This window comes from Papio anubis, chromosome 17 (genome assembly GCF_008728515.1).
Source record: "Papio anubis isolate 15944 chromosome 17, Panubis1.0, whole genome shotgun sequence".
Classification (NCBI taxonomy): domain Eukaryota; kingdom Metazoa; phylum Chordata; class Mammalia; order Primates; family Cercopithecidae; genus Papio; species Papio anubis.
The window spans coordinates 5,024,255-5,046,969 of NC_044992.1; the positions used below are offsets into that span (position 1 = coordinate 5,024,255).

The 22,715-nt window shown below is 47.9% G+C and overlaps 2 protein-coding genes across 9 annotated transcripts in view; both read right to left on the reverse strand.

The window, feature by feature from the left end:
* Positions 1–8,076: 8,076 nt before the first annotated feature.
* On the reverse strand, positions 8,077–9,778 carry LOC101003700. 2 transcript variants are annotated; one of them, XM_003912187.4, is made up of 2 exons: positions 8,668–9,778; positions 8,077–8,587 (listed from the first exon to the last, which is right to left on the reverse strand). In XM_003912187.4, the coding sequence occupies exon 1, from the start codon at positions 9,584–9,586 to the stop codon at positions 9,227–9,229; it is 360 nt and encodes a 119-aa protein (XP_003912236.3). In that variant the 5' UTR covers positions 9,587–9,778; the 3' UTR covers positions 8,077–8,587; positions 8,668–9,226. The 2 variants fall into 2 exon arrangements, with proteins under 2 accessions (XP_003912236.3, XP_031513175.1); XM_031657315.1 differs by having other exon boundaries at positions 8,668–9,630.
* A 230-nt stretch (positions 9,779–10,008) lies between these two features.
* Positions 10,009–22,715, reverse strand: part of NLRP1 (NLR family pyrin domain containing 1) — a 108,317-nt gene continuing 95,610 nt past the window's right edge. The window contains exons 16-19 of one of the 7 annotated variants that reach the window (XR_004179319.1): positions 15,094–15,223; positions 13,992–14,044; positions 13,135–13,232; positions 10,009–10,512 (exon numbers count right to left, since the gene is read on the reverse strand). Coding sequence is in view for 2 of the 7 variants with exons in the window: in XM_031657310.1 (XP_031513170.1) it covers positions 15,108–15,223 (116 nt within the window). In the remaining 5 variants the exon portion in view is untranslated. Of the gene's footprint in view, positions 10,632–13,134; positions 13,233–13,991; positions 14,045–15,093; positions 15,224–22,715 lie in introns of those variants that run through there. The other 6 variants (XR_004179317.1, XR_004179320.1, XR_004179318.1 and 3 more) reach the window with 6 other exon arrangements.

Below are 22,715 nucleotides of genomic sequence, written 5' to 3' on the forward strand. Positions count from 1 at the left end.
AGGAGCCTGAGGCAGGAGAATCGCTTGAACCCGGGAGGCGGAGGTTGCAGTGAGCGGAGATATCACCACTGCACTCCAGCCTGGTAACAAAGCAAGACTCCATCTCAAAAAAAAAAAAAAAAAAAAAAGTTTGGAGTAATGCAGCCCCCACAAGCTGGAAGAGGCAAAGAAGAGATTCTCCCTTAGAGCCAACAGGTGGATTGCATTTCTGGCTTCCGGAACTGTGAGAGAAATGTATTTCTGTTGTTTTAAGTCATCAGTTTGTTACAGCAGTCACAGGAAACGATATACCTATTAGCAGACATGTTAGTGAAATCAGAATATTGAGATGTTCATGAAGATATAAACTGTCTATTAAGGAAACAACTGCTGAGGCCTTGTCCTTATTACATGCAGTAATATGGTTCATCTTAATACAGTTAAGTATGGTCATGACCTGGATAGAAGGGTGAAATCCAGTGTTTGAACTCAGGGGTCCATTTCGTGTTGAGTACATGCTTAATAACTGCTGGACATTACTGTTGCTGTTTGTCATGGTGGTGTCTCTGCAGAAATAATATAGTTGGCCCTATCGTCCTCCAATAAGTAAATTCTCCCTTCAGAAATTTACAAATGAATCAAAATTATATACAGCTGGTTACCCATTCTCTGCTTCCCTGGGATGCAAGGTGGTTTTAACGTGTGAAAATGCATCAATAGAACAGAATAAATAGAACCACAATAGAATAAAGGATAAAAATTGTCCCATCTCCCATCCAGCATCAATCACCCAATTTCTCACTCTTCCCCCCACCCCAATACTAGATCCCGTTGTTCTGTAATACCAAACCGTCCCTGGTTTTATTTATTCTCTACTGTCATGCCTATTCACCACTACATAATGGATGTAAATGCAAAAAAAAAAAAAAAGCATAACTGGGTGCAGTGGCTCACGCCTGTAATGCCAGCACTTTGGGAGGCTGAGGCAGGCAGATTGCCTGAGCTCAGGAGTTCAAGACTAGTCTGGGCAACATGGTGAAACCCTATCTCTACTAAAATACAAAAATTAGCCAGGTGTGGTGGCGTGCTCCTGTAATCACAGCTACTTGGGAGGCTGAGGAATGAGAATTGCTTGAACCCGGGAGGTGGAGGTTGTAGTGAGCCAAGATTGCACCACTGCACTCCATCGTGGGTGATAAGAGTGAGACTCTGTCTCAAAAAGCAAAAAACAACAACAACAAAAAAAATTGCTGGCATGCACCTGCAATCCCAGCTACTCAGAAGGCTAAGGCATGAGAATCACTTGAACCCGGGAGGCAGAGGTTGCAATATGAGACGAGGTCCTGCCACCACACTCTAGCCTGGGCAACAGAATGAGACTGTCTAAAAAAAAAAAAAAAAAACAGGCTTGGTGGCTCACACCTGTAATCCCAGCACTTTGGGAGACTTGTTGTGGGAGAATTGTTTGAATACAGGAGTTCAAGACCAGCCTAGGCAACATAGTGAAACCCCATCTCTACAAACGAGACAAAATCAGCCAGGCATGGTGGTGCATGCCTGTAGTCTCAGAGACCTGGGAGGCTGAGGTGGGAGGATAGCTCAAGTCAGGGAAGTTGAGGCTGCAGTGAGCCATGATTATGAACACTGCACTCCAGCCTGGGTAACAGAGTGAGACCCTATCTCAAAAAAAAAAAAAAAAAAATAATAATAATAATAATAATAATTCCTGAACAAAATATAAGTAAATCAAATCCAGTAGTATATGAAAAGGATTATACACGATGACCAAGTGGGAGGTATCCCAGGAATGTAATATTGGTTTAACATGTGAAAATGAATTAATGAAATACACCACCTCAATAGAATAAAGAACAAAAACCCTATGATTACCTCAGTAGACACATAAAAACATTTGACAAAATTCAACACCCCTCCATGACAGAAAACACTCAACAAACTAGGAACAGAAGGGAATTTCCTCAACCTGGTAAAGGACATCTATGAAAAACTCACAGCTAACATCACACTTAATGGTGAAAGACTGAATATCAGGAAAGAAAGCAAAGGATGTCCACCCAGCATCCTATTCAGCATTGTGCTGAAGATTCTCCCAGGACAGTTACACAGGAAAAAGAAATAAAAGGAATCCAGATTGGAAAGAAAGATCATGTCTGCAGATGATACGATCTTGTCTAAGACCATCCTGTTGTCATCTTAAACTATTAAAACTCATAGTTACAAGTATTAGAAGAAATAAATGAGTTTCAGCAAGGATTTAGAATATAATATCAATGTAAGAAAAGCTATTATTTTTCTTTTTTTGAGATAAGGTCCCGCTCTGTTGCTCTGGCTGGAGTGCAGTGGTAAGATCCCAGCTCACTGCAGCCTCAACCACCCAGGCTCAAGCGATCCTCCCACTTCAGCCTCCAGAGTAGCTGAAACCACAAAGAGCTTGCCACCACGCCCAACTAATTTTTAAAATTATTAGTAGAGATGAGGTCTTGCTATGTTGCCCAGGCTGGTCTCAAACTCCCAAGCTCAGTCTCCCAAAGTGCTGGGATTACAGGCATGGGCCACTGTACCCAGCCTCAATTATTTTTCTATGCACTAGCAATGAGCAAACAGGAAATGAAATTAAGAAAACAATTCTATTTTGAAGACATCAAAAATAAAATCCTTTGAAGAAATTTAACAGAAAATGTAGAAAACTCATTGTATTCGTCCGTTTTCATGATGCTAATACAGACACAATCCCTATCAAAATTCTAATGGACTTCTTTGTAGAAATTGGCAAGCCGATCCTGAAATGTATATAGAAATTCAAAAGACCTAGACTAGCAAAAGCAATTTTGACAAAGAATAGCAAAGTTGAAGAACTTGTACTTTCCAATTTCAATATTTACTGCAAATTCCAATTTCAATATTACAGTTATCAGGACTGTGTATTAATGGAATAAAGATAGACATATAGATACATACAATAGAAATAAGAATTCAGGCCAGACAAGGTAGCTCACACCTGTAATCCCAGCACTTTGAGAAGCCAAGGCAGGTAGATCTCTTGAGGTCAGGAGTTCAAGACCAGCCTGGTCAACATAGCAAAACCCCATCTCTACTAAAAAAAAAAAAATACAAAAATTAGCCAGGCTTGGTGGTGCAAGCCTTTAATCCCAGCTACTTGGGAGGCTGAGGCAGGAAAATCGCTTGAAGCTGGGAGGTGGAGGTTGCAGTGGGCCGAGATCATGCCACTGCACTCCAGCCGGGGGAACAGAGTGAGACTCCGTCTCAAAAAAAAAAAAAAAAAAAAAAAAGAGAGAGAGAGAGACAGAATCCAGAAATTAACTCTCACACACACACACAAATTATTAAAAAACAACAAAAACCAGAAATTAACCCTCACATTTACAGTCAAATGATTTGAATAAGGGTGCTGGGATAATTCAATGGGGAAAGAAGAGTCTTCTCAGCAGACGGTGTTGGGATAATTGGACACCCTCATACAAAAGAATGAAGTTGGATCCTGCTGCACACCATGTACAAATATGAACTCAAAATGGATCAAAGACCTACATTTAAGAACTAAAACTATAAAACTCTTAGAAGAAAACATGTATTAGGTTTAAATCTTCATAATCTGAATGGGTCAGTGGGTTCTTAGCTATGCCACTGAAAACATAAACAACAAAGCAACAATAGATAAACTGGATATCATCAAAATTTAAAACTTTTGTGTTTCAAAGACACCATCACAAATGTGAAAAGACAACTCACAGAATGGGACAATAAATTGTAAATCATTTAATAATAGACTTGTATCTAAAATATATAAAGAACACTTAGAGGCCAGGAGTGGTGGCTCACGCCTGCAATCCCAGTACTTTGGGAGACCCAGGTAGGCGGATTGCCTGAGCTCGGGAGTTCGAGACTAGCCTGGGCAACATGGTGAAACTCTGTTTCTACTAAAATACAAGAAATTAGTCAGGTGTAGCAGCGTGCACCTGCCATCCCAGCTACTGGGGAGGCTGAGGCAGGAGAATTGCTTGAACCTGGGAGGCGGAGGTTGCAGTTTGCGGTGACACTGCACTCCAGCCTGGGCAATACAGTGAGACTCCATCTCAAAAAACAAAAACAAAAACAAAAAAAACCCATCTCTACAAAAAATACAAAAATTAGCTGGGCCTGGTGGTGTTCACCTGTAGTTCCAGCTACTTAGGAGGCTGAGGTGGGAGAATTGTGTCAGCCCAGGAGGTGAAGGTGGCAGTGAGCCGAGACTGCGTCACTGCACTCCAGCCTGAGTGACAGAGCCAGACCTAGTCTCAAAAAAACAAACAAAAGAAACAAACAAAAAATGTCCCAATATCAATTGTAATTGTTGCACAACTCTGAGTATATTAAAAGTCATTGAATCGTACACTTTAAATGAATGAATTGTAAGTTATATGAATTATGTCTTAATATAGCTGGTAAAAATAAGAATACACACTCCAGAAACAATGCCTGGGTTCAAAATCTTGCTCCATTGCTGTGACCTTGGGCAAATCATCTCACCTATGCCTGTTTCCTCATCTGCCAAATGGGAAGAATAATAGAACTTACCTCATAGGGTTGTGAGCATTCAATGATCTCATGCTATATAAAATACTAAGCCTGCCACCTGGTAAGTTCCATCATTAACAAAGTGAGCTCCATGAAGGCAAGGGTTGTCTCTGTTTTCCTGATAATTATCTCCAGTGCTTGGACCATAACAAGTAATGACATAGTTAAAAAATTAATCTGGCCGGCCGCAGTGGCTCATACCTGTAATCCCAGCACTTTAGGAGGCTGAAGAAGGTGGATCACCTGAGGTTGGGAGTTTGAGACCAGCCTGAGCACCATGGAGAAACCCCATCTCTACTAAAAAAAATACAAAATTAGCCTGGCATGGTGGTGCATGCCTGTAATCCCAGCTACTCCGGAGGCTGAGGCAGGAGAATCGCTTGAACCTGGGAGGCAGAGATGGAGGTTGTGGTGAGCCGAGATTGCACCATTGCACTCCAGCCTAGGCAACAGAGCAAGATTCTGTCTCAAAAAAAAAAAAAAAAAAAAAATTAATCCATTTTCCCAGTATCAGTTTCTACTGTTTCAAATAGCTAAATTTCAACTGTTTCTCAACAACTTAAACTTACTACTGTTCCATGATATTCAGAAACCACTGCTTACTTCACCATCACCATATATTTACCTATGACTGACAACCCAAATTGCCCAAAACAGTTGGCGTTGGCGTTGCCTTCATCCTTTGTGACTTACCGGAAGTCAGTTTACTGGATATCTAATATTTTTACCTGCTTAGCATCCATGGCTCTTCAATCTTCCTCTGGGAACTATTCCTTTCCTATTGCATGCTATTTTCATAGGATTGCCTATTAAGATGACTCTTCTGCCTTTTAGCCAAAGATGGGCATGTGACCCCTGCCAGGCTAATAAGACTCTAGCATTTGATTCTTGAGCAGCACGGCACAAGGACCCCAAAAATGGGTCCTTGTTTGTTTGGTTTTTCGTTTTGTTTTATTTGGAGATGGGGTCTCTGCCATGTTGCCTAGCTGGTTTCAAATGTCTGGCCTCAAGCGATCCTCCTGCATCAGCCTCTCAAGTAACTGGGACTACAGGAATGCACCACTGCACCTGACTTGGGGGCCTATTTGTTTTTATGGTCTAAAAGGCTGTCTGTGTATACTAAGCAGACAGGGAAACACTTGATATTCTGGACAAAGGAAACTCTTACTGGACGCCCAGAAATTGGAGGACAGTTGCAAGCTCAATACAGGTAAGCAGTAACAGTAAAATTAGGCGGGCAGTAGAGAGACACGTGATCACATATTCCTGGGATACCTAAACTATAACTCAAACTATATAAGAGGAAAATTGGCCAGCTTAGACGCATGATGACACTAAAAGTACACACTTATTGTGTGTACACATTGAAGTGTACAAATTAAGTGTACACTTAAAATACTTAGAGAGTGTGAAGTAGTATCTCATTGTGTAGATGATGTGAGAGTAATGGAAATTTAATATTGATTAGAAAATACAGGCCAGGTACTGGAGCTCTATGGAACCAGGAATTTGAAGGAGAGTGAAATCGGGAGAAGCATAGGGAAGAGAGATGGGCTGATAGGAGAGAATATGGGGGTATGGAAAGAAAATGAATTCAGGGGCTGGAGTGAGTTTAATATTGGAGACAGCAGGGATGGGGTGAATGTCAAGGAAGATTGGAGTACAATATTGAGACAATAATCAAGTAGGGGGAACAATGCAATGAATACTGAAATAAGGGGATCAAATGGGGCTGGATATTTAGGAGAATATTGAAGCCAATATTAAGATTGTAGAGGCAATAGGATCTAATAACAGTATAGTCATGGGAACTAGGTGTTGGAATTTGGGGTAGAAAATGGAGGCCCAGACTGGGCACAGTGGCTCATACCTGTAATCCCAGCACTTTAGGAGGCTGAGGCGGGTGGATCACTTGAGGTCAGGAGTTCAATAGCAGCCTGGCCAACATGGTGAAATCCTGTCTCTACTAAAAATACAAAAAAAGTTAGCCGGGCGTGGTGGCATATACCTGTAATGCCAGCTACTCGGGAGGCTGAGGCAGGAGAATTGTTTGAACCCAGTAGGCAGAAGTTGCAGTGAGCCAAGATCAGGCCACTGCATTCGAGCCTGGGGCACAGAGTGAGTCTCAGTCTCAAAAAAAAAAAAAAAAAAAAATAGCTGGGCATGGTGGCACGCACCTGTAGTCCCAGCCAATTGGGAGGCTGAGGCATGAGAATCGCTTGAACCTGGGAGGTGGAGGTTGCAGTGAGCTGGCCACTGCACCACAGAGAGAGACCCCATCTCAGGGGGGGAAAAAAAAAAAAAAAGAAAACAGAGGCCCAGATTTGTTGGCACAAAAAGGGCCATGATATTGTGGAACAGTGATCGAATGTTGAGGAACAGGGAACTTTGGTTTTGGGAAGAGAGGGACGAGTCTACTGTCAGGAGATTGGCTGAGGAAAGGAAGCTGGGGGATCATATCCTGAGTAGTCCCTGCGGGACTGGATGAGAGATAACAGGGGATGTGTGAAAGGGAGACAATGAGATCAAATGTTTGGAGAGCGCTAGGCTATATGTTGGGAGTCCGCGAGTACTTAATACTAAGAGATAGCAGAAGATCGAATATCTAAGTTTGAAAGCTGGAAACCAGTGAGGGATAAATATTGTGGTCCTTTGGAGACAAATTTTTTTTTTTTTTTTGAGACGGAGTCTTGCTCAGTCGCCCAGGCTGGAGTACTGGGGTGCGATCTCCGCTCACTGCAAGCTCCGCCTCCCGGGTTCACGCCATTCTTCTGCCTCAGCCTCTCGAGTAGCTGGGACTACAGGCGCTGGTCACCACGACAGGCTAATTTTTTTTTTTGTATTTTTAGCAGAGATGGGGTTTCACCATGTTAGCTAGGATGGTTTCAATCTCTTGACCTCGTGATCCACGGCGCCCGGCCTGGAGACGTAATTTTGGGAAATAGTGCCACCGATTGCTGTGGGGAAATTGTTGTAGTAAAGTGTGATTGTAAAGCACAAGCTGACATTGGGAACACTGGATGTCATACTTGTGGCACTGAAATAAGTGTCCGGGGACAAGATATCAAGGCACAGAGTGACATGGGATTATGGGAAGTCAGAACCGAGAAATGGCAAGGCCCTGATATTGGAAAACGGGGAGCTTGTAAAGACCCACGGGGCAAATTCCAGAGCTTAGCTGGGGGACTGTACTTGGTTTTCGTAAAGGAAGCAAGTGGAGACTAAATACTGAGGGGCAGTAGGTGATGCCACAATGGGATAGTGGCTGATCTGCCATAAAAGGACGGTAGACTCGGATACCGGCGTGTTGTGAGGACCGGATGTGGAGAAAGATGCCATCGAAGGGCCTTGTAGCTATTCAGTGGAGGGAGAGGCTACATTTTGGAATACTGGGTCATGGGGTTAAGTCTGTTTTGGAGGGACAGTAGGGAATGCTGTGGAGCAGACTAGGAAGTTGGGCAGGGTCCACTGCAGAGTTGGAAATTAATGGAGAACTGAATATAGAGGAGACTGAAAAAGAGATAATTTATTCCATCAGAGGTATCACAATTACAGATTACAGACATTTGCAAGTAAAGACTATGCAGGGTTACAGCGCTGCGTTTTGACATTTAACATTCATGAGTAAACAGAGATGGCCGGTGGGTAAATATCTTGCCAAAGTGGTTTCTGGTATTAAGCCTTTTGAGTCTAAGATGACAAACCCCTAGGGCTCAGGTGGTTTTCCCGCACTAACTCTTGTCAATGACACATCCCTCAGCCCCCTTTGTCTTGGGTGCCACAGCTCCAGAAAGGCTCCGGGCCAGAACGAAGCCATCCTAGAGTCCCCAAGGACAGCCCTCCCGTGGACCCCGGCTAGGGCCCCAGAGTCTCATCCTGAGGAGTGTGCCAGCTCTGGGCCTGCGTCCCAGTGGGGTTTGCAGCCACAGGTCCCGAGAGTCCCGGACACTTCCAGGGCATGGTCTCCTGGTAAGACAGCTCCTCCGGCTCCTCCAGGCAGCGACAACAAAGTCTAAGGCAGGAAAAACGCACAGTCGTGGTCAGCCAGAGCCCCTGGGGGCGCATAACGAAACCCCGACGAAAGCCACTTACCGAGTCCCGCCCTCCAGCTACGCCTGCGGCGCGGTCTTGTCCTCTCTCGGCCGCGCCAACTCCGGGGCACAGCCGGCTCCTCCTGGGGGCGATGCAGCATCACAGGGCTCCGGCCCAGCCCGGGCCAGGGCGCCGACCCTCCCCGCGGGACCCTCTCTAGAAGGCCGCGGGTCTGGATCTGGCTCATCCCTTAAAGAATCCAAGGTTGGGCGCACTCTGAGCTCCCCAAACACAAAATGATGGGCTCCCTGCGCGTGCCCCCGCGTCACAGAGTGGTAGGGGTCCAGCGACATTCTCCTAATTATAAACGGGGTTCAATCACACCCCAGAATTCTAAACGCCCCCACCCCTAACCTGCAGGTGCAAACAGCACCCTTCTTTCATTGCCTGCAGCTACTTTGTACTTTCCTACTGATAGACAAAGATAGTGACAACAAAGAAGGAAAGAAGCATCGAAAGCTACATGAAGGGGGTGTGTTCCAAAACACAAAATGCCGAGCCCTGTTTTCCCTTTCCCTCCCCGCTCGGTCCTGCGCCCACCCCGTCCCGCGCTGGCCACTCAGGCAAGCTGTAAATGGATATAGGTAAAGATGCAGGAGGTGATGGAGAAGGCGATGGCTGCGTAGATGAAGATGGAGAGGTGAGGAAAATGGTCGAGATAGCAGCCCTCGACCAGTGGAGGCGCCTCCTCCTTGGGCTGGGGGCGCGATGCGGCCTTCGGGGGCTGCCCGGCGCGGCCCCCCTGCGCCCTCCCGCCCGCGCGCCGACCAGCCTTCTTGCCCGCGGCCGACGCGGACCTGGGCGCACGGGCAGCAGGAGGGTCTTCCGGGGGAGGCTTGTCAAACAGGCCTTCGGACTCGGGGTCCGGGCGAATCTGCTCGGGACCCCAGGGTCTGCGCTGAAAGAGTCCGTCAGCCATGGGCAGGATCGCGGGTAGGTGGGTCAGCTGGCTCTGGGTCGCAGCGCAGTGGGCGGTGGTCTGGGCTGCGGCTGTATTTCTACAGCCCCGGGTGGGGGCGGAGCCAGAGGGGCAGGGGGCCTCTGCAGGGTCCGCCGGGCCTCTCAGCAGAGGCGCAGCTTCGTCTGGCTCCTCCTTCCGCCCCCAGCCTGTTGCAGACGCTGGCTCGCCGGGTTCCAGCTCCCCGGCCGGCGGCTCGGCAGTCTTTGCGCAGCAAGGTTTGTCTCCATGGCAACCAGACTGGCGGCGCAAGGGGGAGGAAGAGGGAGCTTCCTGGGACCCCGGCTGGCTGGGACCCCGGGGCACGAGCAGGCTTGGCACCTAAGAAGCCGAAATGCAACCAGCCAGGCTCTCAGCTGCGTGGGGAGCTTCCCCAGGGCATATTTCTCCTTTTAAACGAAATATTTATTGTGTGGTCTGTTTTAAATTTTAATCTTAATACGTGAAAAAGCTAACACATCATCTTCGTAGAAAACTGGAAATTGAGAAAACAGTATAGGCAAAATCAGTGTAAAATAAAGCCTCCCACCATCCCAACGTCCGGAGATAATACAGCTAAAGAATTGGTGCATTTCTCTGCCTTCCTCCTTTTTTTTTTGTCTCTCCATCTACATCTGTATCTGTACAACCTGTTTTCTCTTCTTGCTCTTCACCCACAAAAGCAGGACTCCAGCCTTTTGAGCATCTCACATATGATTAAGAACAAATCCTTCAAAGACCTGCCTCACCTAAGCCCATTTCTCAGACCCACCTGGGGTCTACTCAGGCCTCCTTGTCATCCACCAAGCCCTCTCTGGCTTCACTGGTACTGCCACAGGCTGCTGCGCACTAGCATCTCCTGGCGTCTCTGTTGCACCTGAGGTTCCAAGGCCGGCTGGTGTTCCCTCCTGGAATGGAGGGAGAACAATCACTTGGGTTTATTTGAGTCCCAGTAGATTGGAGGGGTCCGCTGGCCGGCTTTGTTAGTTGCAGCAAATCCAAACTGCATCAGACAACTCCCTGCCTCCTGCAAGTGAAAGGCCGGGGGTGAACCAAGGCCAGGGTGCTGAAACACTGTAACCAGGGTGCTATCCCTCTCTATCTTACAGCATTGCCAGCAACTTCTTGCATGGCCAGAGCCTACTAGGTAGTGGTAGGTACTCAGATTTTTGCTGAATGAATGATGCAGTGAATAATGGCAGCAGCAAACTCTGGTTCTCACAGCTTAACCCCCTCAGCTAAAAGGGCTTCCAGTTGGCTGGATGAGGAGAAGATGTGATCCTGGGAATGTAAAATGGTGCAGTTCCTTTTTTTTTTTTTTTTTTGAGACAGAGTCTTGCTCTGTTGTCCAGGCTGGGGTACAGTTGAGCGATCTCAGCTCACTGCAACCTCCGCCTCCTGGGTTCAAGCGATTCTCCTGCCTCAGCCTCTGAGTAGCTGGGATTACATGCGCACACCATCACACCTGGCTAATTTTTGGTGTTTGTAGTAGAGACAGGGTTTCACCACATTGGCCAAGCTGGTCTCGAACTTCCTGACCTCAAGTGATCCACCTGCCTCGGCCTCCCAAAGTGCTAGGATTACTGGCATGAGCCACTGTGCCCAGTCGGATGGAAGTATATGAAGGGTGAAATGGAAAGGTATGGAGGGTGGAATGGAAGGATGGTTTAGGTGGAGTGAAAGAATGTGAAGAATGGAATGGAAGGTTGCAAAAGGCAGAATGGAAGGACATGGAAGGACCAGAGTTTGAAAAGTGGAATGGGAGGATGTTTAGGGTGCAATGGAAGAGCTTGAAGGATGTCATGGAGGGGTGTGAAGGGTGGAATTGAAGGGTGTGAAGGGTGAAATGGGAGGATGCTTAGGGTGGAATGGAAAATGTGAAGAGAGAAACAGAAGGACACGTAGTGGACTGGAAGAGTGTCAAGGATGGAATACAAGGTGTGTAAGGTGGAGTGGAAGAATAGGAAGGTTGTAATGAAATGGTGTGAACAATGGAATGGAAGGGTAGGAAGGGTGAAATGAAATTGTGTGATGGATGAATGGAGGGGTGTGAGGCTAGAATGGAAGGGTGTGAAGGGTGAAATGGAATTGTGTGACGGATGAATGGAAGGGTGTGAGGCTAGAATGTAAGGGTGTGAAGGGTGAAATGGAATTGTGTGATGGATGAATGGAAGGGTGTGAGGCTAGAATGAAAGGGTGTGTAGGGTGCAATGGGAGGGTTTTCAGGGTGGAATGGAAGGGTATGTAGAGTGGGATGGAAGAGCTTTATGTAAGGCTGTGGCATTGAGAAAGTCACCCAAACTGACCTATGAGGTTTAAGTAGGAGCAGGTAGTGGGGAGGTCTCAGTAACCAAGAGGGTCTCGGGCAGAACCATGCAAAGGCTTACTGCGGCGGAGCTGGGTGTAGGTGAGGAGTGCAGGTGTTAAAAATGCTTTAGTAGGCCGGGCGCGGTGGCTCACGCCTGTAATCCCAGCACTTTGGGAGGCCGAGGCGGGCGGATCACAAGGTCAGGAGATCGAGACCACAGTGAAACCCCGTCTCTACTAAAAATACAAAAAATTAGCCGGGCGCGGTGGCGGGCGCCTGTAGTCCCAGCTACTCGGGAGGCTGAGGCAGGAGAATGGCGTGAACCCGGGAGGCGGAGCTTGCAGTGAGCCGAGATCGCGCCACTGCACTCCAGCCTGGGCCACAGCGCGAGACTCCGTCTCAAAAAAAAAAAAAAAAAAAAAAAAAGCTTTAGTAACTGCAGGGCCTTTTGCATATTGACAAGATGTGAGGCTAAATCCGGAGCTCAGACAGCAGAGGCCCAGGTGTCTCTAGGATACCTTGTTATTTTTTACCTGGTGTATGTGTACAGAAATGAATATATTGCAAAACAGTGCTGGTCCCAGCCCAGGTGACCCCTGGGGGCTCTATCTGTCAGGAATTGAGAGAGCTTGACTTACTCCATGGCCTCACCCTGGTGCAAGCTATGCCTATGCCCAGCAACAAGAGCTAACTTTGTCCCAGGCCAGGGACTTTAGGACCCGTAGACGTCCCTGACAGGACAGTTACCAGAAGGTCCCAAGCTACAACTTCACTCTCTGCTTGGCACCTGAGTGTTCCAGGAAAAATCTCATGAGTCCAGGGCCTGGAGCCAGCATCCGCCAAAAGACCCCAAATGGGGCTGGGCACGGTGGCTCAAGCCTGTAATCCCAGCATTTTGGGAGGCCGAGACGGGCGGATCACGAGGTCAGGAGTTCGAGACCATCCTGGCTAACACGGTGAAACCCCGTCTCTACTAAAATACAAAAAAAATTAGCCAGGCGAGGTGGCGGGCGCCTGTAGTCCCAGCTACTCGGGAGGCTGAGGCAGGAGAATGGCGTGAACCTGGGAGGCGGGGCTTGCAGTGAGCTGAGATCCGGCCACTGCACTCCAGCCTGGGCAACAGAGCCAGACTCCGTCTCAAAAAAAAAAAAAAAAAAAAAGACCCCAAATGGACAAAGGTTGCCTTTAGCTCCTGTTTCTGGGACCTGCCCAGAGTACATACCCCTCTCATAGGTGAGAGAGGCCTCTTCTAGAAGGATCTTTGCTCCTGGGCTATACTTTGATAGGTTTTCTTCATCCATTTAGGGATTCATTCTGCCTCTGGAAGAAAGATACACTGTCTGAGTCAATAGGAATCAGGGATTTGAGGCCAAAGCCTGGATCTGAACAATGGCCAGTTGACCGTGTTGGTGACCCCCTCTATGAGGAATCCTAGGACACACATGGATCATAACAGCAGCAGCAGCAATCACTGAGCACTGACTGTGTGCTAGGAACTGTGCCCAACATTTCTGCAGAGATGGTCTCACTTCATTTTCATGACCCCCTAAATTGGGCACCAGTATTTTCTCCAATGTTCCAATGAGGAAACTGAGGCTGAGAAGTGAAGGAATCTAAAATCTGCTGCTAATGCTGACTGCTGGGGGCCGGGTGTGGTGGCTCACGTTTGTAATCCCAACACTTTGGGAGGCTGAGGTGGGTGGATCACCCGAGGTCAGGAGTTCGAGACCAGTGTGGTCAACATGGCAAAACCACCTTCTACTAAAAATACAAAAATTAGCCAGGCATGGTGGTGCATGCTATAATCCCAACTACTCGGGAGGCTGAGGCACGAGAATCGCTTGAACCTGGGAGGCGGAGGTTGCAGCGAGCTGAGATCGCACCACTGCACACCAACCTGGGTGATAGACTGAGACTCTGTCTCAAAAAAATATAGACTATACTAGAATAGAATAAAATAAAATAAAATAGAATAAAATACTGACTGCTGGGGTTCTAACCCATGTCTCTCTAACCCAAGGGTAAGAGGTATACCTCCCAATCCCCACCCCTTCAGCTACCCACCCCAGGCTTGCTCACCATCAAAGACGGTGTCCTGTTAGCCTTTCCCAGGTCACATCCTGGGCCTCACCCTGCAGCAAAACAGACTTGGTCCCTTTAGAATGTGTGCACAGAGCAAGAGGCAAAATTCACCAAGGCCACTTTTAGCTCGAAGTGTTCATGCCCAGCTGAGGAAACAAGCTTCGGTGGCGGTGGTGGTGGGATGTATGTGTCCATGGGTGGGTGGGAGAGAAGGACCTTGCAGGAATCTCTGCTGCCTGGGCTAGAGCTGTTTGTTATCCTGGAAACCATGGTTGCTTTGAAACTGGCTGCTGAATTTCTCTCCTGCCAATTTCTAATTTCTGTGCATGCCCTGGCTAGGAGAAGGGAAGTCAAGCCAGGAATCTCCCCTTTCCACAGGTCCACTACCCAAACCCACCGTTGATGGGAAACCTCCAAGTGTATTGCAACCTCTACACCAGGATGTGCCTGGATAGGCCTAGTCACCTGCTGAAGGTGCTGTGGTACTTCTAGCCCAATGCAGGGTCAGCTGCCTGCCCCACCCTGAGAGGCTTCTGGGAGCTCACACCCAATGCTGACCATCCCTGTGCTCCACCCAGTCCCCTGCTGGGGATAGGGGTAGCAGTGATTGCTGAGCAAGGCAGAGAAGGGGAGGCTGAGTAAAGCCTGGGGCTCCATGGGGCAGACAGCGGGAAGTCAAGAACCTGTCTGGGGGCTGTGAGGTGGCACCTGGCAGGCGGGATTCCACATGAGCTGTGGCTCCAAGCCTCCCTATCCTCCCTTCCTGCCCCTATGCACGCTCCAGGTCCCATCAGACTTCACTTACAAAGCACACATTCAAAGATACAATTATTAAGAATTTCAAGGCAGTGACTGCCATGCATTAAACCCCAAGCATGGGGGCCTACTGCCATTGCACAGGCTGCACCTCCAGGGAGCTGGTCCTACTCACAGCCTACCGAAGGTCTAGTTTAGCCTAGCTGGGCACGGATGGCTTCTTCCTGCTCAGTGCTGTGGTTCTGCATCAGATGTTTAGCTTTCCACGGTGTGTTTTCTCCCACTAGAGAGAACTCAGCGCTTCCAGCATCTCAGCTGCATTCCAGGGCCCAGCAGAACTCACCACTCTGGACATTTTCATCCTCTTCCCCGTTTTCTTTCACACACACAGACCTCGGCTCTCTGCATATGATCTTCCTCAGAGAGAACAGATTTGGTTACTTGTGCTCTGTCCTCTTCTCTTTGTGCCGCCCCTATAGAACAAGAATCATCAAACAGGGTCAGGCGTGGTGGCTCACACCTGTAATCCCAGCACTTTGGGAGGCTGATGCGGGTGGATTGCCTGAGGTCAGGAGTTCGAGACCAGCCCGACCAACATGGTGAAACCCCGTCTCTACTAAAAATACAAAATTAGCCGGGCGTGGGAGTGGGTGCCTGTAATCCCAGTTACCTGGGAGGCTAAGGCAGGAGAATTGCTGGAATTTAAGAGGTGGAGGTTGCAGTGAGCCGAGATCGTACCATTGCACTCCAGTCTGGGCAACAAGAACAAAACTCTGTCTCAAAAAAAAAAAAAAAAAATTGTCAAACAGCCAATTCAGCAACATCATTCTTCTCCTCCTTTCATTCCTCTATCCACCCAGAAGCTGACCCACACTAAATGGTTAAGAACTGTGAGGATAATCCAGCAATTCCCCTGCTGGGTGTATACCCAAAAGAGTTGAAAACAAGGTTTCAAAGAGACATCTGTACAGCTACGTTCACAGCAGCACTATTCACAACAGCCAAAACGTGGACGCAACACACGTGTCCATCAACAGATGAATAGATAACCAAAATGTGGCATAGACACACAATGGGATGTTTTCCTACCTTAAAAGGAAGGAAATTCTGGCCAGGTGCAGTGGCTCATGCCTGTAATCCCAGCACTTTGGGAAGCCGAGGCGAGAGATCACCTGAGGTCAGGAGTTTGAGACCAGCCTGGCCAACATGGTGAAACCCCGCCTCTACTAAACACACACACACACACACACACACACACACACACACAAAATTAGCTAGGCATGATGGTGGACACTTGTAATCCCAGCTACTTGGGAGGCTGAGGCAGGAGAATGGCTTGAACCCAGGTGATGGAGGTTGCAGTGAGCTGAGACTGCACCACTGCACTCCAGACTGGGCAACAAGAGCGAAACTCCATCTCAAAAAAAAAAAAAAAAATTAAAATTAAAAAATAAGAAATAAATAAATAAATAAATAAAAAGGAAATTCTGACACATGCAATACCATGGATGAACTTTGAACACTTTGTGATAAATGAAAGAAGCAAGCGCAAAAAGACAATGATTGTATGATTCCACTTACACAAGGTTTCTAGAGCAGTCAAATTTAAAGAGACAGAAAGCAGAATAGTGGTTTCCAGGGGCTGAAAGGAGGCAGGAATGGGGAATTATTATTTAATGGGTACAGAATTTCAATTAAGGAAGATGAGAAAGTTCTGGAGATGGACAGTGGTGATCGTAGCACGTCGAGGTGAATGTGCTTACACTTAAAAATGGTTATAATCATAAATTATATTACAGATACATTCAACTAAAGTAAGGAAAAAATAACCGTGAGGACATTTTGTTCTCCCTCAAACTGTCTTCAAATAAATTAAATTAAATTAAAGGTCTTCAAATTAAGGCCTTCTAAAATCAAAAGAAAACAAAAACCAGCCATTAAAGAATCAAGAAATTCAGCCAGGCATGGTGGCTCACGCTTGTAACCCCAACACTTTGGGAGGCCGAGGCGGGCAGATTGCTTGAGTCCAGGAGTTCCAGACGAGCCTGGGAAACATGGTGAAACCCTGTCTCTACTAAAAATACAAAAATTGGCTGGGCGTGTTGGCTCACGCCTATAATCCCACGGGGAGGCTGAGGTTGGTGGATCACAAGGTCAGGAGATCGAGACCATCCTGGCTAACACGGTGAAACCCCGTCTATATTAAAGATACAAAAAATTAGCCAGGCATGGTGGCACGTGCCTGTAGTCCCAGCTACTGGAAACTCAGGAGGCTGAGGCAAGAGAATTGCTTGAACCTGGGAGGCAGAGGTTGCAGTGAGCTGAGATTGCACCACTGCACCCCAGCCTGGGCGACAAAGCGAGACTCTGTCTCAAAAAAAAAAAAAAAAAGAAAAGAAAAAAATTAGCCAGCGGGTGGGCACAGTGGTTCACATCTGTAATCCCAGCACTTTGGGAGGCTGAGGTGAGCAGATCACAAGGTCAAGAGTTCGAGACCAGCCTGGCCGAAAAGATTGAAACCCCATCTCTACTAAAAATACAAAAATTAGCCAGGCATGGTGGCGCACGCCTGTAATCCTAGCTACTCAGGAGGCTGAGGCAGGAGAATTGCTTGAACCATGGAGGCAGAGGTTGTGGTGAGCTGACATCGTGCTGTTGCACTCCAGCCTGGGGGACAGAGTGAGACTCGGTCTCAGAAAAAAAAAAAAAAAATTAGCTGGGTATGGTGGTGTGCACCTGTAATCCCAGCTACTCAGATGGCTGAGGCAGGAGAATCACTTGAACCTAGGAGGCAGAGGTTGTAGTGAGCTGAGATTGCACCACTGCACTCCAGCCTGGGTGACCGAGCAAGACGCTGTCTCAAAAGAAAAATAAAAAATAAAATAAATTTGTTTTGTAGAGACAGAGTCTTGCTATGTTGCCTAGACTGGCCTTGAACTCCTGGCCTCAAGTGATCCTCCTTCTTAGCCTCTTAAAGTGTGAGAATTACAGGCTTGAGCCACTGCATCCAGCATGAGGGAAGCTATTGCAAAATATAAAAAGTCATGAGACTATTGATGTCCTTTGATACAATCATCCTATCCCTTAGTATTGACTTCAAGACAGTGATCTAAAGGATAAAGAAAAGCTCTCTGCAGAAAGACATGTATTGCAGTACTGCTTATCGTGGCAAAAAATTGGAAGCAAACTCAATGTCAGAACAAGAGGAGAATAGTTAATTAAATGATATATCTACTGCAAGGAGTCATGCAGTCATCAGGGGAAGATTATCCTGAAAACCCTTAAGTAGCTTGAGGGATGCTTGTGATGATCCAAATCAAAGTCAAAAAAAAAAACAACAAGATTTAAAACCTCATGTACTAGGATGATAACAAGATGAAAAAGTGTTCCTGCAGAGAAAGACTGGAATGGAAAGAGGAAAGACAGAATTTTTGTATTGTTTGGATAATGAGATCCTGGGGTGACTTCTTTCTCATTTGACCAGAACTTGTACACCATGGTTATATTAGTTTCTGTGCAACGAAGGCAATTAACAGATGAAAAAAGTCTAAGTAATGGACCCAGTGGCCATTTTCAGGATTAACAATACTCTGTGATGGTCTGATTGGTGCCCACGCAGACAAAGGTCCACACCTAACCGCCGGGATGGCCCCACATTACCTAGCAACTACCTGCTTAACAGCAGTTGCTAGGAAACCAAGAACACCGCAGGACTCCTGACCAATAGCACAATGTCCATACTACTGCCAGCCTTCTCTTCAGGTTCTCTCCAGCAGTCATGCTCCTGTCTGGCCATTCCTCTTCTCCTCCTGTTCTCCTCCTTCTCATTCCTACCTGCCTGGGGCTAACCTGCGAGTAGCACTCACTCACGGGTCCCGCAATCATACAGCCTGACACAACACAGGTGATCACAGGTTCCAGAGGACCATTTTCCTTCCCCTGCTTCCCCTGCTTCCCCTGCTTCCTTCTTGCTCCAGGACTGGGGCCTGGACCAGCGTGTGTGCATGGCTCAAAGTTTAAATCCGTAGTTATGCCACCATTGAGACAAGTATTGCTCATGGCCTCCATCAGGTTCTAGCACCTGGCAAATCCTACTCCTCCAGAGTGATTCCTTCAGGAAAGGCACTGAGCCCAGCCCAGGGCTCCCACCATCCATCAGAGTGCCTGGTGGAAGCATTCCATGATTCTTTTTTTTTTTTTTTTTTTGAGATGGAGTCTCACTCTTGTTGCCTACGCTGGAGTACAGTGGTGCAATCTCAGGTCACTGCATGAGCCACCACGCCCAGCTAATTTTGTTTGTATTTTTAGTAGAGACAAGGTTTTGCCATGTTGACCAGGCTGGTCTCAAACTCCTGACTTTAGGTGATCCATCTGCCTCAGCCTCCCAAAGTGTTGAGATTACAGGCGTGAGCCACCTCGCCCAGCCAAATCCATGATTCTTGAATACATTCTTTGACAGGGGTCATGTGGACATCTCCCTGTTCCAAGTGGCCCACTTTAAAGAGAAAGAAAACCTCATGTAGGATGGATTAGTCTGAACGCAATGATCCTGGAAGACTCCAATTTTCCACCATTGTTGAGAATGATCCCTGCTGCCCTGCACTTCTCATTCCCATCATCTCCATGTGTTGTTCGACCATCATGTCCATTCTCAGGAAGTCGCCATGTGTCTCTATTCAAAAAGATCTTTCTTCTATTCTTTTTTAAAACAGAGACAAGGTCTCAGTATGTTGCCCGGGCTGGTCTCAAACTCCTGGACTCAAGCAATTCCCTGGCCTCAGTCTCCCAAAGTGCTAGGATTATAGGCAAGCACCCTGACAATTATTTTTATTTAGAGACAGGATCTTGCTCTGTCACCATGGCTGGAATGCAGTGGCATGATTATGGCTCACTGGAGCCTGGGCTCAAGGGATCCTCCTGCCTCAGCCTCCAGAGTATCTGGGAATACAGGCATGTGCCACAACACCTGGTTAATTAAAAAAACTTTTTTTTTTTTTTTGGGATGGAGTCTCGCTCTGTTGCCCTGGCTGGAGGGCAATGGCACGATCTTGGCTCACTGCAACCTCTGCCTCCCATGTACCAGTGATTCTCCTGCCTCAGTCTCCCGAGTAGCTGGGATTACAGGCACCCGCCATCATGCCCGGCTAATTTTTGTATTTTTGTAGAGACGGAGTTTCACCATGTTGGCCAGGCTGGTCTTGAACTCTTAACCTCAGGAGATCCATCAGCCTCGACCTTCCAAAGTGCTGGAATCATAGGCGTGAAAAATATATATATATTTTTTTGAGACAGGGTCTTGCTATGTCGCCCAGGCTGGTCTTAATCAATCTTCAGATCTTTGCCTCCCAAAGAGCTGGGATTATAGACGTGGGTGCGTATATCGTATCTCCTTGCCACTGGAATATAAATTGCTTGAAAGCAGATACTCTGTGGCTTCTGTTATCACTGGCAGCTACAACAGCCTCAGGCCCAAAGAAGCTAAGATTTACTGCCTGCCTAGCGTTGTGTACCAGCTCGCCCAGAACAACTTCCCACTCATGAGCACACCTAATCAAACAACCGTTTGACGCCAGCTTTACTATTCCCTTCTTACACATCTGAAAACCTGTTTCAAGATCACACATTTAATGGGTGGTAGAGTCAATAATTTGATTCCCAGCTCACTGCCTGTCTCTCGAATTCTAGCTGTTGCTATCAGAATCCGGATCCAGGCCGGGCACGGTGACTCACGCTTGTAGTCCCAGCACCTTAGGAGGCCAAGGCGGGCGGATCACTTGAGGCCAGGAGTTCGAGACCAGCCTGGCCAACATGGTGAAACCCTGTCTCTACTAAAAATACAAAAATTTAGCCGGGAGTGGTGGTGGGTGCCTGTAATCCCATCTACTCGGGAGGCTGAGGCAGGAGAATCGCTTGAACCTGGGAGGTGGAGGTTGCAGTGAGCCGAGATTGCGCCATTGCACTCCAGCCTTCCAGCCTGGGTGACAGAGCAAGACTCCGTCTCAAAAAAAAAAAAAAAAAAAAAGAAAAAAAAAAATCTGGCTCCAAAGCGGACATGCATCTGTGTCTCCCCCACCGCCACGCACTTGTTTTTGTCTGGCCTTTCTCCTACTCCAAGACCGGCTCCACTTCCGGGCTCGCTGCCATGGAGACGGCTCCGGATTTAGGAATACATTTCCTAGGCTTCCGGCAACTAACGTGAGGACCTGCTGGGATGAGGGAGGGGGAGCTCTGCAGAAGGGGGCGGGACACGCGGGGCCTGCGCGGCTTAGCGGGTGGCGGAGTCCCTCCTGGCGTGGGTGCCCTGGGTCTCTCCGTACCGGCGCGCCCCCTTGTGCCCCGCACGCTGCGCGCACGCGAGTCCGCCGAGCCCATCCTGTGCCCCCGCACTCGGGCCAAGGCTTCTGCGAAGGTCGCGAGTTGGCCTCCTGCGTCACCGGCGAGAAAGCTTCACAGGTGGCGCCACCCGGGGCTACGCGCCCTGCGGGGCCGCATGAGGTCACCGCTGGAGCTGCTGTGAGAGGGCATGGGAGGCCCAGGCGGCCTGGACCTATCCTGCGACGCGGGGGCCACCCGGCCCCTAGCTGTCCTCTCCCTTTTCACCTGATGCCGTTTAAATTTTTTTTTAATTTTGTAAATAAAAAAATTTAACGTCTCATAAAGATAGGGTCTTGGTATGTTGCCCAGGCTGGTCTTGAACTCCTGGGCTGAGGCGATCCTCCACCTTAGCTTCCCAAAGTGCTGGGATTACAGGCGTGAGCCACTCCACAGGGCCATCTGATGCCTTCCTTTTTTTTTCTTTTCTTTTTTTTTTTTGAGAGTGAGTCTCTCTCTGTCACCCAGGCTGGAGTGCAATGGTGCAATCTTGACTCATTGCAACCTCCACCTCCCGAGTTCAAGTGATTCTCCTGCCTCAGCCTCCCGAATAGCTGAGATTACAGGCCCGTGCCACAAGACTTGGCTGAGTTTTGCATTTTTAGTAGAGACAGGGTTTTGCCATGTTGGCCAGGCTGGTCTTGAACTCCTGACCTGAAGTGATCCACCCACCTTGGCCTCCCACAGTGCTGGGATTACAGGCATGAGCCACTATGACCAGCCTCTGATGTGTTCTTGAACTCAAACTTTCAGCTCACCAAGGCCTCTAGGAGGGTCAAGAGGGCTGGATGGGTGGGTGGGAATGAAAATAGGTGAGGCAGGCCGGGCGCGGTGGCTCAAGCCTGTAATCCCAGCACTTTGGGAGGCTGAGACGGGCGGATCACGAGGTCAGGAGATCGAGACCATCCTGGCTAACGCGGTGAAACCCTGTCTCTACTAAAAAAATACAAAAAACTAGCCGGGCGAGGTGGCGGCGCTTGTAGTCCCAGCTACTCGGGAGGCTGAGGCAGGAGAATGGCGTGAACCCGGGAGGCGGAGCTTGCAGTGAGCTGAGATCCCGCCACTGCACTCCAGCCTGGGCGACAGAGCGAGACTCCGTCTCAAAAAAAAAGAAAAAAAAGAAAATAGGTGAGGCACTGGACTTCCCTGGTTTGGGTTTGGGGGCGTTCACTGCTTGGTCACCTGGTGATTTGAGAAAACACTCTCTAGTCCATTCAGGCCTCTGTTTCTGTACCTCTCTGTCTTTTGTTGTCTGTTTTCCCAAGAGAAAAGAAGAATCAATGACTGACAGCTGCCATCACCAGAATAAGGTGTAGTTTGCATGGGGATATTTTTCTTAACTTTATTTGGGGGCTGTTGCTGCATCCTATTTTGTGCACTCAAGTGTTTTGTCATTTGGGCAGATGTCTGAGACAAAGTGGCAAACATGAGAAGCCATGTTTGCTCATTTCTGTTTGCCAGAATAATTTCACTAAGTCCCTGACTCTGTAACGTCTGCTGCTCTCCGGAAAGATGCTTTGATAATGAAACAGGATAGAGCACAGGGCCCCCAACCTTGTGGTTGGGGCAAGACTCTTGCCTGTATTCCATTAA

Bases quoted from the DNA above. Each gene is read 5' to 3' on its own strand.
- LOC101003700 (XM_031657315.1), bottom strand. From the start codon at position 8,854: ATGAGCCAGATCCAGACCCGCGGCCTTCTAGAGAGGGTCCCGCGGGGA. The intron at 8,588-8,667 runs GTAAGTGGCTTT...TTCCTGCCTTAG, and splicing joins TAGCTGGAGGGCGGGACTCG to ACTTTGTTGTCGCTGCCTGG.